Source organism: Corvus brachyrhynchos, unplaced genomic scaffold, assembly GCF_000691975.1.
Source record: "Corvus brachyrhynchos isolate BGI_N302 unplaced genomic scaffold, ASM69197v1 scaffold115, whole genome shotgun sequence".
Lineage (NCBI taxonomy): Eukaryota > Metazoa > Chordata > Aves > Passeriformes > Corvidae > Corvus > Corvus brachyrhynchos.
Genome location: NW_008239553.1, coordinates 10944296 through 10962950, shown reverse-complemented (window position 1 = coordinate 10962950; position 18655 = coordinate 10944296). Strand labels below are relative to the sequence as shown.

At 38.2% G+C, this 18655-nt stretch overlaps 1 protein-coding gene across 5 annotated transcripts in view; it reads left to right on the top strand.

Annotated features, from left to right (window-relative positions):
• SIPA1L1 (signal induced proliferation associated 1 like 1) overlaps nucleotides 1-18655 on the top strand; it is a 140235-nt gene that overhangs the window by 99717 nt on the left and 21863 nt on the right. For all 5 annotated transcript variants that reach the window (XM_008639504.2, XM_008639505.2, XM_017741853.1 and 2 more), the window contains 4 exons: nucleotides 1417-1692; nucleotides 10172-10321; nucleotides 15253-15377; nucleotides 18062-18180. In XM_008639504.2, coding sequence (XP_008637726.1) covers nucleotides 1417-1692; nucleotides 10172-10321; nucleotides 15253-15377; nucleotides 18062-18180 — 670 coding nt within the window. The remainder of the gene's footprint in view (nucleotides 1-1416; nucleotides 1693-10171; nucleotides 10322-15252; nucleotides 15378-18061; nucleotides 18181-18655) is intronic.

Sequence of the window (18655 nt, the reverse complement as noted above, 5' to 3'; positions counted from 1 at the left end):
GAAAGAACAGCAGAGAATAAAATACGAAGAGAAAAGAAAAAATGAAGGCTATCAATACTGTAGTTCAGTCAGGAGTGGCCTTATTTCCTGATCATCCTTGTCTACCATGCAGTGGATCACATCAGAGTGGCCTGGGAGACTTTCAGATGAACTACATGTGCTTCAGAAGCTCACCTTGTGCCTTCCAACTGATGATTTAATTTAGACATCAAGACTACAAGGTAGACCAAAGTAAAACCACAAAATGAGTATATTGTGGGCAGCAAGACCTCAGCACTGACTGTTTCACTTTGTTCCTATTAGACTCCACAACTTGCTTATGTCAGTGTAGCCAGATAACAAGTTCTGTCTTGATTTTTGTTTTTGCAGGGAAGAGGTACTGATATTTCTCACCCCAATGGTGTAATTGCTTAGAGGAAGAGCTTTGGGTTCAAAGTTTTGCACTGATTTTTTATTTTTCTTTGCTTTAGAGTGTGATGTATGTTGATAAAGTAATCATGATTAAAAATATTCACTTAGTATTCACTCAGAGATATGTACATTTGTCAAGAGAAATGCCAAAATTATCCTTTCTGAAGCTGAAGATCACATCTTGTTTCCAAATACGTCATTGTACGCAGAAGTTTGCCTTGCTTCTTATGTAGACTGCATTAGCTTATGCCCTGTTCTAGTCCAATCTTTATGCTGTGCTATTCCCCAGAAAGCAATGGGCAGCTTTTGGGTTTGGAAACTACAGTTTCTAGCAAGTCTTTTCACAATGTGCAGATTTATCAACCAAGGCACTCCAAAGCCAAAGATGTTTGAAAGTTATGTATAGTTAGTACCTTATTTCATGTGACTCTTGTCTTTTAATGTCTGTGCATCAGAAAGGTATGTCTCAAAAAGACCAAACATTTCAGGTCTTATTTGTCTGGGTGCAGGTAAGTTCTAAAGCCCATGGTTTTTTAAATTAAGAAGGGGAGATACCCTTCTAAGATATCTTTTTAGCTTTTACAGCCCAGTAATTAGATGAAGAGTATCAACTTGACCAGCTGGAATGCTGCAATGGATGGCTATAAACTCTTCTGAAGGGATAGACAAGGAGAGGCATTGGGTTACGAAGTGTTTGATTGTCTAGGGCTTAATGATGGTGACAACAGGGTTGTTAGCGGGTAAGAATCAGGGGCAAGGCCAACAAGGCAGATTCCATGGTAGTCTGTTGTGGATCACTCTCCAGGACGAAGAGACAGACTCTCACCATCACCAGTCCTTTTTCTTGCGTGGGCCTTCTAAAATTTGTTAAATACATGTTTCTAAAAAGAAAAATCTCATACTTTCATATAATTGATTCAGCTTGTCTTCAGATTTCTCTTATTGTGAACAGGATATATTTTTTAAAATTTTTTATAGCTACATATTAAATTTCTTCATTTCCAGGAGTTCTTCAGAAAACTACCGTATGCCAGTGATGGAGTACAAAGTGAATGAAGGAATGTCATATGAATTCAAATTTCCCTTCAGAAATAATAATAAATGGCAGCGAAATGCGAGCAAAGGACAGGGACCTCATGTGGCTCAAGTACCATCTCAAATCCAAAGTCCAGTACCATCTAGGATTAGCTCTGGAAAAGGAGAAGGAAAAATGCCACCCACAGAACGAGCCAACATTCCCCGAAGCATCTCTAGTGACGGGCGCCCGTTGGAGAGCCGGAGGTATGTGTCTTCTTCACAAATGGCTTTTCATTGCTGCTCTGAATCTTGCCTGGAAAAATACACAGGAGTTTTATCTAAGTATCTGAAGACTGCTTTTAATCATGGCTTTCATTAGGCAAAAGACAGCATGACTATGAGTGAAACAATAGCCAAAAGGAAATACCTTTCCTGGCATGATTAACCACAGAACGAAGTATTCTGGGATGCCTCCCTGTGTTGGATGGTATTCTGAAACTGCTGTATTGTTATTTAAGTTTTAAATGAGTTACAGTCAAAGTTTTAGAGCTAAATGTTCATGAACAACTGCATTTTGAAAAAGTAAATCAGAAATTTATCTTGTTCATAGGCTTGGTGGAATCGCCTAAAGCACCCAAGGCAGAAATAGTATCCGACACAGTTTTTAGCAGGAGAATTCTGACTAGTACAGAAAGCAAATTTATCTGATTAGGAAGTGCTTAGACATTTTAGGCTAGAGGAGAAATTGTTCTAAGGGTGGTTTGGGGTTTTTTGTTATTTTGAGTTCTTTAAACAAGAAGGTGATTATTAAGATAAAAGTATCAGGTCCACCACATCACAGTATTTTCATTCTTTCTTGGAAAAATATTTGATAGCGTTTGAATGAACACTCATTGTTTTGATTATTTATACAAATCTGTCTCTGCATCTGCAATGAGATCTGTGGAGGGGAACAAGTTAATAGCTTGTATTTCTTATTTTGGACAATTCCTTAGGGAAAAAAAAGCTTTAGATAGTTTCTGATCATCTTTATGTGGATGAAAAATATGAAGCAGTGGCAATAAGATGCATATTGTAGAAAATGTAAAAGAGTTCTAATGAAACAACTTAAAATCTTTTTCACGTCCTGAAGAACTGGGGATGAAAAAACATGTTCAAAGGTGGTACAGCCAAGACCAAGAAACCACCAAGGTGAAATTGAAACTCCTGTGTTGGATTCCTTGTTTAAAATTACAATGGTTGCTAAGGACTTAATTTTCTTACTTTCTTTTGCTTAAATATATACTTTAAAAGCTCCCATCTGTGGGAGTTGGAAAAAAAATTCACAACACTGAAGGCACTAATAATTTCACAGACAACCTGACTAGATTATCTGTTAAAACAAGTTGCAGAAGCCAGTGAAATGCTGGACTTGTCTCTCTGATGATATATTTAGACCAACATAAAAATTGCATCAGGCCGTATGTGCCTGTTAGAGCTGAAGACAGGCAGATGCTGAACTGGAAGGAATAGCAGCTGAGCTGATGGGGTTTTCTGCTCTCTCCAGTGCTGTACAATCTCCTTATGTCATTCAGAAGGCATAGTAATACCTGGGAAAAGCTTAAGGCAGTGACAGAGCATCAGATTCTGTTGAGTTGCTGGTTTTTTCAGACACTTCCATCTCATCATGGTATTAACCAGAGAGCTTAGGTGGAGTCTCAGGTTGGCTGGTGTCAAAGAGCGAGCCTTTGGCTGTCTGGAGAGAGGGGTATTAACAACTATGTGTTCCTTGTGTGTAAAGTGGTATGCAGGCATCACACACCTAAGGCATTCAAGATTTATCCAGTCTCTAGAGGCTTCGAGAGGGGTGTTATGACCTGATAAATGTTTGCAAAGTGAAAGTTACATATTCTTAGTCAGTATTTGTTTTCAAAAAGTGAAACTTTGACTTTTCATTTTCTTCATTTTCAGGGCATGTAGCTGTTTTTTTTTTTTCTTCTCTAAGCATTCTTCTAGTGTTCTTTTTATTATTATTCAAAAAGGGTTCTTCTATTGGATCTTTCATCCTTAAAAGTATAATATCAAAGTAGCTTTTAAATTTCACTGGGAATTTTTCCAGATGCCTGAAAAATGTCTTTTCTCATCTTTCTGGTCTGCTAAACATGTTAGTCTTGGGTGAATCAAGTTTAAATATATCATCAGTTGCATAAGGTTAATTGTGGAAATGCTCACATCTTTTTACCGGCTAGGCTTGTAGTTCAATGCCTTAGAAAGCCTCGGGCAGCCTAGAGAGGTAGCACGGGCAATCCGGCATTTCAGTAGCTCTGAAAGCGCCAAATGGTAGCTGCAAAGCTGATACCACCAGCAGAAGCAAAGAGGGAGAAATATAGCCTTCGGTTTGCCGAATTCCTGCAATTAGAAGAAGCTTTCAAACAGAGACAGACACACAGATGTTCGCAGAAGGATTGCAAAGCCAAAGAGGGTGGGCCCACTCTCGGGTCCTTCTTTTATTCGGAGAAGGGGAAAGGGGAGAACTGGGGGCGGACCAGGGGTGACCGGCCAATCAGACCCTGCTAAAGAGTTTGAGTTACATTTGGTTTTGCCCGTGCTTGGAACAAAGGAGCACATGGCAGAGGCAAGTCCTGGCTTGTTTTGGGGAGGGGGAAGGGAAGCTCGGAACAGGCAGCAACAGTTAATGTCTTTCCAGTTATTGAAGAAATACATTTTTGTAATTTTAAAGAAATACTGGAGGGAGAAAAACCCCAACAATAAGCTCACTGCAAGACTTGTTTGTCTTTTCTCTACATGGTAAAAGAAAGCTTTGTTTTTCAGGAAGCTCAGATACTTCTTATTGTGTAAAGTCTTAAAATCAACAAAGATGGGATTTTCATGGCCCTCTTAACTACTGTCTAATTTAGTGTTTCACCACTAGCTTTCATATTTACCCTAAAGAACACTGAGGGGGAGGTGCTGGAATCTGTGCATGTTTTTGGTGCAGGCAGCAGTGATGGTGCTCTGCTGTGCTTTACTCCCTTTAGCCCATTTAAATATGTTAGAAATAAATAAAATCTGCATTGCCAGTCTTGAGAGCAGGAGGATTTCACTTCATATTCATCAAAACATCGTCTCCCCATGGAGGCCGCTATTGTAGGCGGGAGAGTAGGTTGCTTGACAATCCCTCATTCTGAGAAGGCAGACAAATGCCCAGTCCTGTGTCTAACCAACAGAGTACTTAAATTTTCTTTATTTGGATTGCCTTTATATATCCAACTTCTTAGCTTATTCTCCCTGGTTTTCACAGTATCCTGGATCCTTGAATGTAGCCATTATTGATGTGGGTGGGTATTTGTAGGCAGGAAAAACAACCCAAAACTTTATAAATCTTAAAATAAATCTCTAATGTTACTGCAATATTAAGACTGAAAAATCTAATAATACAAATTTAATAAATCCCACGTTACATCTTATTTCACTATATTAATTAATCCACATGGGATACTATATAGCCTATAACCCAGAATGAATATCAGAAGGATATGTTAAGGAAAAAAACAAAAAAAACCAATAAACCACATACGTGTGAAGTAAACCAGAGCTAATGTTATTGGAGAACATGTAATCATAGAGCTTGTTTTTTTATTTTTATTCCTTCCCCCCCCCCCCCCCCGTTTTCAGTTTTTTATTTTGTATACTTGGTTTCCACACTCTATCAAGAAATAATGTGCAAGGTAAGGAGAGGAGAATGGTAGATAATAATCTGTTCTTCATTAATTTGTCATAAACTGGAACCAGTTTTAACTAAAACTTGATTTGACAGACATTTGAAAAAGTGTGGAAATCAGTGATCAAAGCATGTTGCTGGACTTGAGCACTTCAGTCTGCAGTTGCGTACTGTTGGATAAAAGCTCACGGCTCTTAACTAGAAAATTTCTGAGCACAGTCTATATTTTAAACCAAATGGAAGACTGAATTACGGCATGACTGCGGTCACACACTGGCAGTAAAATTCCACGGTATGGGAGTATTAGAACAATATCATTGACTGGTTTTATGTCATATTGAGAACTTTGAAGCACAGTCTGTAAGACTCCATACTTACTTGAATGATGCCTATGTCGTCAGTGATAGTAATTGTGCCAGTAGTAGTTTATAGGTTAATTCCTGCAGATGGATCTAGTGTCAACTGTTTCCATATTACCTAAAAATCCTAATCTGCTGCAGTTTATCTCAGCTCAGTGATATTTTTCTGAATATAAACAAACAGGTGTCTGTGCTCATCTTGCCACCCATCAAGTCAGCATTGTAGTACACACATTGCCTGCCTCATGAGGTTTGAAGATTTGTTATTTAAATGCTCTCATGACATTCTTCAAATTAAAACGTGTACTAACATGATATTATATACCACACGCTTCCTACCAGCTCTGGGACCTAGAGCTGGATGTAGCAGTGGAAGAATCAAAGGTTTGTTGGTATGCATGGTTGTGTGGCCAAACTCTTGTGATGTAAAAACATCTGAGAAGAGCCATGCTGTGTCATGTCATGAGTTGGTCTTTCTTGTTTGACATGGGCCAGCAGCAGGGACCAGGGAAAAGCAGAAGAAATGCTTACAAGTGTAAGGGAAGACTCTCTGCCAGGGCTGACAGTCCCCTGGCTGTCTGCTATGTAAGATTGCCTGGAGCTGGGTGCACCTGTACTGCTGTGGCTGGTATCTCTTCATCCAGGTCCCTGCTAATTGGTCTCTTGATAGTTCTAGAGCCACTTGTTCTTTTGTCATGAGGGATAGTGAGTACTCATTGTTTGCTTGGTCCAGTGTGATTCATGTTTGGATGAATTGGAGCAGAGAGGATAAGTTTCTCTATAATCTCTGGAGCCATAGAACAGCCTGTTCAGTGCGTCTTCATATACAAACTGTTCTGCTGTCCCATTGCTTGCCTCTATATCTTTTCTTGTTACAATATGTGTTTTCTGAAAGGTGATGATCAAATTGAAAAAAAAACTTGAGAAGGTACAACATGATGGCACAATTGCATTTTCTGTTTCATTCACTATCCCCTTCCTCAGAATGGCTGGGGTTTTTTTCCTTTTTGAATGGAATGGGTTGGTTTCCTTTAAAGATGAGACCATTTGAGACAGCGTTTGCAGGGAACTGTCGAAGCTTGCAGTATTATTAGGATTGTAAAACTCAAACACATGGAAGGTAAGCATGCCAGAATTAAGATTTGCTGTGCTGTTTTTTTCAGAACTCTTGTGTAACTATATTCAGATGCTTCTTTTGATTAAATTACAAGAATTTCTTTTAACAGGGGACATCTGCCTCATTCAGTTCACACAGTGGATGCAGCTCATTAAAGAAGAGCTATTTAATATTTTATTTTCCTCTTCATTACTCTGTCCCTTATTTAGTGGATGACATTCAAATCCTGTTGTAAAGATGCCATTGCTAATTCCCCTCTAAGCTTTACAGTGATGCCCATTACTATAGTTTCTGAATGCTTCATGGGTATTAATTGAACTTACTTTTCAAAATTCTTTGTGAGAAGAGATGTCTTTGGCCTCTTCAGATTAAGAACAAAGGTAGAGATAAATTATGTTCTAATCATTTATTGTGCTTATTTTGGCCATCTCATACTTGGAATTGTGCCCAGCATTGTTAATATTTTATATAGTCAAAGGATAACCTCAGTTGACTTCAGCTGCTTTAGGAAGATTTCAGCTCAGAGATACAGTTGGGCCTTGGAATCAAGCAAGGCCTTTGAAAAATGAAAATTAGCAACAACAAATGAAAAATTGTCATTAACAGATATGGCAGTAGTCATATTGGAGTGCTCCAGCAAGTGCAAAGTAAGAATTCAGTTTGCCAAGTCAGCACTGACTGTAAGGCTGTTTTTCCTCTTCTGCCAGCCTGAGCCTCTTTTGCTTCTGACCTCTTTAGCTCTTGCAGGAGAAGTTGTAGCACAGTATAGGACCTGTGCCTGTACAGATCTACAGAAAAAGGCACCTGTGTATAATCTTGTAATTAGACTGCCTTAGGCCATAGGCACAAAGTGAACTAGACTGACATTTTTCATATGATGTGTGTACTGCATACCTATGCATGCTGAAATACATGGGGAAAATTACAGCTAATGACATGGAAATTAATTTATTAAGAGCAAGATGGATACTTTCAATGTCTGTCATATTGAACAAAATAAATGTATGCCCATTTTACTCACTGCCTTCACAAAAGATGATGTCCTTCCCATACTTGGCAAGACTCAACCAGTTCTTTCAGGATGAGCTAGATCTGTTAGAAGTAAATCATGCGTGGTATAATCCCAGTTCAATTGACTGCAATGTAATTGTATCTGTTTAATGTAATGGACGCTTGGCCTGTTTTTAAATTCAATTGTGGGACTCATGCACTTAACCATTTTGGCATTTCGTCTTAAAACTCCCTTTTGAAATAGATAAGAGCTTGCTTTACTATGGTTTTTAATTATAAATAAAAGACAGGCTCAGATTATCGTAACTGTAGGGGCATACTGCTAACACAACACAATACACCTTCTGTCTTGGGAAGTGCCTTTCATCAAAAGATTTCAAAGCAGCTCAAAAAGTCAATTTGTACTAATTTGCTCTAAAGTTCTTTTCCCTTATATGTTTCACACAAAACGAAATATCTTAAACTATTAGTGCATTTTAGTGCAATTGTGAACTGTGCTAACAAAAATATATTTCTGCTTTAAAGAAAAGCATGTCTTACCTGACTGGTTATTCATTTCTATTGTTCAGACCACATTTATAATGCAATTTTGTTTGCCCTCAAGGTCGTTCATCTTCGTAAATGTATAACTATGACATAGTTCTGAAATCTTGGTGTTACTGCTGAACAGTGCTGTCACTTTTCGGTAAGGCATAGGAAGTAAAGAAAAGGCATAGCTGACTCTAAAATGAAAATGTAAGCATTTTTCAACAGGAAATCATTTTACAGAAATTATTTGAGAAGTAATTGGTTTCCTTGCCATCAATTCTAATTTAGTATTGGGAAAAAAGATCATACTTTTAAACTGTGTATTGCTCTGCAAGCATAACTGAGTTTAAATGTGTGTGCCTTTATAGGTGAGCGAATGCTAATGAAAGTGCATTTTTGTGTGGCCAAACTATTTTTTTTCTTTTTATAGGAGTGCTTCTGGGAAAATAAATTGCTTGCTTATGGGTTCCCACGTTTTTAAGTCTTGAACCATGTTCTTTGCAATCAAATATTTCAGAATCTTTGCTTGATAAATGTGGGATAAGTTAAAAGATGTTTGGTAGACTAGAAGGGCATTACTGGATTTGGTATAGTACTTACCATGGTCAGGCCTTAGATAATTCCTTTTTTGTCTCAGAAATAGAGCTACTGTTAGTTATATGCACTTCATGAAATTCCAGATGATCAATATGTTTGTTCCAGTCCTACTGCTCTTTCCATATTAAGATTTGTTAGTTTTCTGCTTTTTTGCAAAGTACTTAGGAGGACAAATGCACATTTGATGTAAATGTAAGTACAAATATATATACACACACTGTTTCAATATATACACATACATAAGGAACATTAGTCAGTTCAGTGGTGTTTTTTTAATTTTCAAAAGATTTTTTTAACTTTTCAAGTTTTTACAGTGTTTTGGTGAGAGCTAATTTAAAATCTGCCATCCTTTAGAGATATGGATTAAATGGCTAGGCTAAGATCTTCTAAATCCCCAGACCTGAGTTTGGTGCTGAGCAACTTATCTGTATGTTTCACTGAAGTCATTATCTATTTTTCAAATACTAAATTATTTAACTTGTGCAAATTAGTGTTTTTCCTAGATAAAATGAATAAAGGTTTTTGTTCACAGTGGGAGTTTGATGTTTGTGAATGGCATAACTCAAACTCCACTTAAATCACTACAAAAGTTTTAAATGGCTTCAGTCATGACTGAGTAGAACAAAGAACCAGCTAGCAGCAGTGAATTCTTCTGGGGTTTGGGTAACAAAATGCACAAAGATGACAGTTATCTAAAAAAGCTTTTGACTACAGAACAGGATATGAGTTGGGCAGCATAAGCCTGCTGCTTCCAGCCATTCTGCCCAGCTGCGTGTGTTGCAGTTCTAGACTATTTATTTGCTGTATGGTTATTCTGACAGGTGAAGGCTTCATATGACTCAGGTCCGTGTTTTCAAAGAGAGTTCTCAATACGTTGAGATAGTTTTATATTAGAATGTTAAGTTTTTAGGGAGAATTTTAAGGTGGTATGTATAGATAGCATTGCATTTTTTTAGTCCTTGTGTTTTAATGTGGACAAGTTTGGTGGCATAGAGACAAGCTTGCTACTCTTCAAAGAGTTTGCATAGGCAGCCCACTACAGTTAGTTTAAATTCCAGGCAAGAGTTTGCTATGAGAATTAGGAATATTTTCTTCTATTTGGTATTTTGATGAGGAATGTCATGTTTTGTTATTCCTTACAATCAATCTGTAGCAACAGACTTCAGAAACCAGAATGTTTTCCTAGTGTGTGCCAGTATTTTCTTCGCACACTGGCCTTTCTTTATTTCCTCCCATGCGTCCAGGTTTTTAGAGTTGATTTTTCATGGTTTTCAGTAGATCAGTAAGGGGGAAATGTCTGATTCTTCAACTGACAGGATTTCTGCTGTCTCCATGATGCCATTCCTTGCAGCTGTGGCAGTTTGCAGGGTGTTGTTGAGCGTGCCTCGCAGTGTGATCCTGCTGATGTGATCCTTCCCTTGCTCTGAACAGGCTGTCTCCTGGCTCTGATGTCTACGTCACTGTTTCATCCATTGCCTTAGCAAGATCGCAGCAGTGCCGTAACTCTCCAAGCAACTTATCCTCCTCGAGTGAGACTGGCTCTACTGGAGGCACGTACAGACAAAAATCTATGCCAGAAGGGTAGGCACCAGACTTTTTACATATTCTGTTTTGGCAGATTTTTTGTACTCTCTTCCATTTGTCGTAATGTGTACTCAAGGAGTGCTTACGCAGGCTCCCATCAGCTGTTGTTTACATGCATTAAACCATGTCTGTTTTCAAATTTCACTGTCATGCTTCTTGAAAACTCCAGTTTTAAAAAATCCCTTGCTTCCGCTTTTACCTTGCAGCCTAACCGCTCTCTCTGATCCTAGTCTACAGCTGCTCAGGTTACTACACAGAGGGACCTTTAAATACTTAAAAAACCTTCGTTAAAAGTGCTGGTTTCATCTGGCAAATTGCTTCCTTTCACAGGTTTACATTCTAAAATAAAAGAAGTAATAGCTTTGGGACTTTGCAGTCAGTTAATAGTTGAAGCAAAGTAGTATTGAGTGCAACTAAGACTTAGATGTATAGGCACAAAAGTGCTAATTAATCCACAGCTAGCTTCTTTTTCACATATTCACAGTCATTCTGTCTTAAGGCTTCCAACTTTCCAGAAATCTTCAAACTCTCTGAAGTGTCAATGTAAGGGGCAGCTTGCAGAGGAAGAAGTTAAATCTGTATCGTTTTCAGAGAGCACCGAAAGGACCAATAAATCAAAGATCTCCAAGTAGAGAAAAAGATAATTGGCAGCAGAAGAGCTATCTACTGCTTTCCAGATTACTTCCTATAGAGAAGATAAAGGGGCAAAACTGCTGATAGTTCACACTGCAAAGCTTCTCTCTGAAGTATTCTTGAGTACTTTGCAGGTCATTGTGTGTAATTCATTTTGGCTTGTGTCTTTTATAAAGTAGAAATATCTTTTTCTGTTTTAAAAAATATATTAGTAGTAGTATTAAATGTTGTTGTCAGGAATCGCTTAGTACAAGGCACTGTCTTTTGCCTTTAGGTCCTCTGTGTCTGTCCAGAGAACACTGTTCTGGGCATGTGTTTGAAAAAGTACTGCTTCTTGCTCCACAGCACTGAAGATTTGTCCTCCCTGTCCTTCCTGCAGCTCAGTTTGAGGTGTTATGAAGAGTCGATCTCTTCTCTGCCACACACCTTCATGAAGGCTTTGGTTTGTGACACTACTAGGCCTGTTCTGGTCATTGTTTAAGTTTGTGCTTAAGTCCTACTGACATTAGGAGATTTGCTCTTAAACTTGTTAAACTTGGCTCTAAGGAAACACTAGATACAGGTGTGTCCAGGGCTCTGCAGCTGGAAAAAGGCACTTAACCTCTTTGTCCTCTGTAGACTTTCTGGCTCATTCACATCATGCCACCAGCATTTCTGTGTTACCTTGAGTTCTGATGAGCAGCTTGTGCTCCCTATATCGTCTGCTCTTTTCCAACTATGTCATTTGCACTACAAAAAAGGCATTGCTGCCATATGTCTTTAGACCATCACAACCATAACTGCTTGAGTAAGAAAGGATTTTCAGACACACTTGAAGGTTTGTTTTGAATTGTCCTCAGAGCACACCAGCACCCATCCCAACCCTTTTCCATCTTTTAAGTTAATTCTACACATATGTTCGCTACAGCATTCTTCAAGCATTTTGCAATTTCAGCAGAGATGTGTCCTAGAAACCTTGACTATACAGTCATTTTGGGGTTGAAGTTTTAATTCAGTGAAAGGAAAAACAGTTTAAATGGAATAATGGAAGAAATAATTAATAGTGAACTTTGCATGTTCTTTATTGAATGCTCTTTAAAAACCCCCCAGTTGCTTAACTCCAATTATTTTACTATTATGTTCTATTCCTTTAAGAAAAGCAGTTTGCCTCTCATACTGTCCTTGTACACGTGAATCGTATTTACTCAGGACTTCCCAAGCATCTTCTACCAGGCTAAATGGAAAGCATGAAAAAGGCAATTGTGAAGGAATATTTTCCTTGCCTCAATAAACGATTCAATGTCTGTCAATAAAAACCATTGCAGTTCCATGTGCATCTTCTGCTGACATTGGTCTGAAAGAGCAGGTTCAGGGCAGCTAAGTAGTGATGTTTGGTGTCCCAGGTAGGGCTGGTCAGCATTACCCTGGATATGTTGTTAAAATAGGGGAGACAGATTGTAACATTCAGCTGCTAAGATGTTAGAATGATGGGCTGGAGTAAGGGCCAAGGGGGAGCCATGTCCTGAAGGTAATCTTCCAGAGATGAAGTTCCAGTGTGCTCTAGGTAAGCCAGTCCCTGAGATTTCCCAGTGTAGGAAATCTCAACCTCACCATTTGTGTAGATGTTTCTTTCTTGTTACACAGTGTGACAGATTTGGAAAGTTTGTGAAATTTAACTGACCAGAAGAATGGGTGAGTCCAGCCCCTGTCAGACATTGGTGCGAACACTAATTGCTGCCTCTAGATTATTGATCCATATCCTAAGCTGGGTGTAGGCAAAACCTTCACTGCCTTCAAGAATATCCAGATTGATCTTGGTGGGTATATGTGTGTTCTGGATACTTATGCTGTGTTTGCATGTTCACTATTGCATCTACAGTAAATGGTTGTAGAATGTAAAATTTAATCCAAAACCACCAAAATAGTAAGTTTCTTCTTATGACAGATAAAAGCGTATATTTAAACAATTTCACTGTTCTTTTAATCCAAGTTGATTTCTCCTTCCTTTTTTTTCTTGGGTTCATTCCTTCATACCCTAGTGGGCTGTATATTTAAGCAGTGTAGAATAGAACACCAGTTTCATTTAATATTTCTGCTTTTAAATAGATTACTTCATGAAAAAAAAATCTAAACACATTTTTTGCAGCTCAGTTAGTGGAGCAGTGATTTTAATAAAATAAAATTAGAAACATGGTGATTTTGTATACTTCTAACCTCATAAAAAAGATCCTGCATCATAAAATATGCCAGATGGAAGATTGACAGCTTATATACATATGAACGTTATGGAGGTTAGGTTAGAGCACATCACAAGAGAAAGAAAAATATTGATGTGGTGCAATTGCAATTTCATTGCACCAAGATTTGTTTGGGGCTTGGCTTTCTCTTTTAGATGCCAGCTTCTAGTTATTTTATCATGAAAATACGTTCTTCCCATGGGAGTTTACAAATCTTAAAAGTTAGACCATAGATCAGTGTTTAAGAAGTCAATCACCTTTGAAATGCTGTGTTTAGACTTTTTATACGTGTCTTGAATTGGTATTGAATTCATCATGTTTAATTTAGGTATTTGATGAGGTGAAATCCTACTTAGTCTGTGTGAATACAAAAGGAAAAACACTACTCTCTTTGCATAATTTCAGTGTAAATTGTTTATATTCAGAAGGCAGATATATACAGGTTTTACTCACTTTTTTTAATTCATCAAAATGTATGCTGGCTATATCAGGGAGCGGTCAACAAAAGGGAAGTATGGTCATGTTAGGGTGAATTTTTAGAAGGCCAAAATTTCAATATGTGCAGCATGTTCCAGGCATGTTCCAGCTTGTCTTTGAGGATGGGAGTGGGATTTTGTTGTTCTGAGTCATATAATGTTGCTGTGATGGGTTCATTTGAGTTAACAAGTGTGTGAACTTCAAGTGGGATAATCACATTGAACTTGTTCTGACAGCTGGGAAGGTGTCTCACGTCGGAGGTTGTGTGGGGCAATCTGTAGCTAGTAGAGTGAGTAGACAGCACAGTTGGGGTATTTTATTTTCTGTCATTTTATTTGACATTACAGCTAGAGAAACTCATCAATATATAGATGATATATCAGTTTGTAATTTTGTGTGTTATGCTGTGCATGTAGAGTTTGAGGATTTTCTTTTTCCTTCAGGGTATGTCTGATTTAAAAAAAAAAATCTCAGAAATGCATTATTCTTGATGAATTCTTTATCATTGATCTGCTATTTCTGAACCCAGCTATAATTCTTACAGACTTAAAAGTGATTTATATGTAACTCAGAACTGTAGATTTAAAGTTTAACAGCCTTTTAGGCATATAAGGCATGTAGACTTTGGTGTGGCACAGAGACACTGTGTGTCTCCTTTGTCATTAGCTTGTTCTCCTTGAGTTTACTCTGTTGATCTTTCTGAAATCCATCTGACTAATCTGGCAGGATTTACAAAGTCCATTGAACAGTGTTTTCATTTTGCTCTGTATGCTTTCTTTTGCAGCAATTGGTGTATGTCTCACTACTTTCTTACAGCTATATTTAGTTTGCGCTAATCCCCTTAGATTATTTTATGATCAAAGAACTTAATAATTTACAGAATTTATAACCCCCCAGGATTTGGGAATCCATAATCAATAGTCAACTTTATAGAGGCTTATTTAAAATATTTGGCAGCGTTAATATTGTCCCAAACAAATTTATGATGTTGGCATATATGTCTGCATGACCCAGAGGTATGACCTTACTACACTCTTGGTTAGAACCCAGGGAAGCAGCTGAGATGCATGGGATTGTCCTAACAAACTTTCTGATGCTTTCTTTGAGTAGTTTGAGGTAGTGCTTTGAGGTAGTTGAAAGGATCCGATCTTTACCCTATAAACAGGCCCCATTTCCCTATGTGGTTTTTATCCAGCCCTTTACATTTTACTCACTGTGGTGAATTTTCTATAACCAAGTCTGGTCACCTTTTCATGTAAACTTCTGTGTAAATAAAACCTCATAATTTTATTTCTTGATGTTTTGATCTAGTTTTTTTCTATTGTATCATTGTAACCAGCTGTTCTTGATCAAAGATGCTCATTAAATTAATATATATTGTAATCTGATGCATTAAAGCTGATAAATGGGTCTGCAGACCTACCACAAAAATGTAATGGTAAAGCATTATAAATCGCTCAAGCATTTGTGCTATGCATTGATCTGCCCTGTTGTTTGACACTGGCTTCTTAAAAGTGCTTTTTTTTTTTTTTCTTTTTTTGTCTTATGTGAGATTTATGTATATTTAACATCATTATCTGCTTTGTGTTTTGGGGAGAACAGGTTTGGAATTAGCCGTAGATCCCCTGCTTCCATTGACAGGCAGAACACGCAGTCAGACGCGGGCGGCAGCGGCAAATCCACACCCAGCTGGCAGAGGAGCGAGGACAGCATCGCTGACCAGATGGGTATGTACGGAGCTCTGCACGGGGAGCGAGCGCTGCTCACCACAAGGTGACTTTGGCAATACCTCTCCTGGCAGGCAGATCCCTCTTAAGTGCAGTGTTTTCAGCGGCTTTGAAAGTTAACCTTGTTCATCAGGATGAATAATTAGGTCTGGAGCATGCATTGAAACTTCTGCAGTCTGCTTCCTTGAGACCTATGAGTATCATCTGAGGAAGAACTGATTTCATTTCCTTATTTGATTGTGGGATTAAATCTGCCTTAATGTTCTTACCTTGAAACACTCTGTCCTTTTGTAAGTGGTTGGGCAGACACGCTTATTAATTTGTCTTGCTGTTGAGGACTTGTTTGACCTTACCTACTCTCCCGAGTGGCTTGGCTTAGTTTAATTTTTGCTTAGTTTGTCTAAAGTGCTTGTGATGCTTCCTTTCAAATGGTGCTATATAAATGCAAATTGATTGTTTGATCATTGAAGCTATAAAAATACCATGTATAAAATGGAAAAACGCCAATTAAAGTTTAAATAGTGAAGTAAATCTATAGGTAGGTAATCACCTTCCACAAACATACATTTTCATTGCACGTGGCAATTAAGCTGTCAGCTGAGGGAACATATTAACTACATGAAACAATGAGGTACTGAGAATTTATATTGTTAGGCCTTCATTGTAAATTCTTGCACATAGACTTTTTGCTACAGCTATGGCTTGACTTGAAAGGATTACCAGTAAGACTGACACCTGTAAAAACGTCCTATCTACAGACAGCATTTGTCCAACGTGATGACCCTGGCCAAGGTCGCTAGATTGTGTTTTTCTAACTTCTTTTACCCTAGATTAAACAATTCCATACATTTTTATTGCATCACTGTACAAATGTACTAGTGTTCAAGATAGAATACACTTCAGTGAGATAAAGAATTTAAGGCATATGCCGCCAGCCTCTGGTTCTGAAGATGTTCTTGGTTCACACACCTTAACAACTTCAGTAAGCTGTGCCTTGTTATCAAAGCCATCTGTCAGTCCCTCCCTCATAACTCCCCCCATTCTTCTCAATAAAAAACTGATTTTACTGATCTGCAGTTCTTGTTTTGACAGAACAATTTTAATCGCTTGTGTTTTGAAACTGTGTGACGGTAACGACACGTAAAAATGATCTTTTGCTCAGCATTACTTTTGCAGATCAACAGTTGGGTGTTGGTGCTGGCACTGAGTGGAGCTGCCAGCAAGTTCTGTTCCGCAGTGTCAGGTGTCAACATATTAGCAAAACAAATCAGGCCAGAAAGAACAGGAAAAGTTGCGTGGCCGGAGAGATGGCTCCGGCATTTGGCAAAGGATGAGAAACACACATTGACATAAAATCCCTGTGTTTTATCTCTCGTGTATTGTCCTTCATTCATAGAGTTGGAAGCTGCATCTCCAATTGGAGACTTTATTGCCAATCTGGTGAATCTAGGTGAAAGTTTGGTTTGATGACAAATAAGTACATTTCCACTTGGGATAATCTGTCTCAAGGTAAAGAAGGCTTTAGGTGTAGTGAATCCACACATTGACACCTTCCTGGTGTATCCTTCACTACAGAATACCTTTGTTCTTTGTTCACCAACACTGCTTGCTACCACTTGCCAGGGGAAATCAAGTTTGATGATGATATTGCTGGTATTATCATTATTATTCTTTAAAAAACTCAGAACTTTTATTTGTTTTTTAAAGAGCTCGTAATGCTGCAGATCAAGATGAATAAACTGTAGCTGTGTTGGAGAAAACACTGCTGTTTACCATGGGTATTGTTAAGTACTTGATTTTTGTAAGCATGTATTCTACTTAAGAGGAGCATTTTTAGAAGTGCAGATTGTATGTAGAAGTACATGTAAAAACTCATAACTGAGAGAGATTATTTTAAAATACTGGCCTTGGACTCTGAGAAGACAATTACCTACCTAACAGGCTGTGTCTGAACACCCTCTAGACCTCCACAGTTATCTCCTAGGAAAATAATAAGTTTTATTGGCAAAGTGCACTCCTCTGAGTGTCCAGTAAATGAGTGATTTGAATTCCATTCACTTTTGTCAGGTTTAGTTTAATAAGTATTCTTTTTGTACATCTATGCAGTTTCCACATTCACAGCCAGCAATGTTTAAGATGATAATATGTCAAGGGATTTTTTTTTGCTATCTCTTCAATTAGAAAATGTTTATTTCACTCAACTTTGATAAGAAATACGTGTAGTATTTTCCCCAGTTGTACTGGGGAAAACGGCTTCATTTAAGTGATCACTGTAGACTTTTGCTATTGTCTGGCCTTGCATAGAATGCCATTTAAGGAAATGTGGGTCTTCGGTCTTTTAAATCTCTTGTCAGCAGGTATCGCGCATTTAGAGATCCAATGTCAATACCCTGTGAAAACGAACTGTTTCAATGTTCTGATGTAGTGCTGTTTGGCAGTGGGGACGTGATACCATTCAGGTTGTCCTAACAAAAGTCAGGATGGTGGCAGCTGGTTTTTGACAAAGCCTTAATGATTTATGCCAGGCAGGAATGGGCCCCCACTTCCTCACCTGTGTTTTGTCACAATATGTCCATTTTTGGCTAATGGTAGTATTGGAAAAATTGCAATGTAAAATCAGGTTACATGTTTTCTTAGCTTATAGCACTGCTTCCTTCAGTCCATGGTTGTGTGCTGTGTTGCAGAGCCAACGTGCCATCTCCCAGCAGTCTCAAAAGTATTGCCGTCCTTCAGAGAGAGCCCCAGTGGAAGACTAATGAGACAGGATCCCGTGGTACACTTGTCTCCAAATAAGCAGGGTCATGTAAGTTATCCTAAAAAAGGAATTATTTAATGTCTCGCTTTTGCTCCACAAGCTCTTGATATCAGAAGTGTTGTTCAAAGTTGTATTTAGAGTGTCCATTAAAAAAGGGAAGGAAAAAAAATCCCGTTCCCTACGCGAACATGGAGGAAGCAGTAGAGCAGGCCTGTTGTTGCCTAAATCCTACAGCACAACATATTGAAATATTTATTAGTTAATAAAGATTTGCTGCCAGTTGAACAGCAACCTCTTGTCTGTTATCTTGTGGGAAGTAAAGGATTTGTGAAAATTTGCAAAGCTATTCCTAGACCTCACATGTAAGTCTTAGAGTTTAACTAATACATTTTCTAATGCAATGCCCAGAAAGCTGCTGCTTTGAGACAGAATAGTGATTTTGGTTTTGTATTTTTTCCATTTTCATAACGTACCTTAGCCACTGTTGGAAGTCTGTTTGAAAGGTCTCCTGGAATCCTGCTGA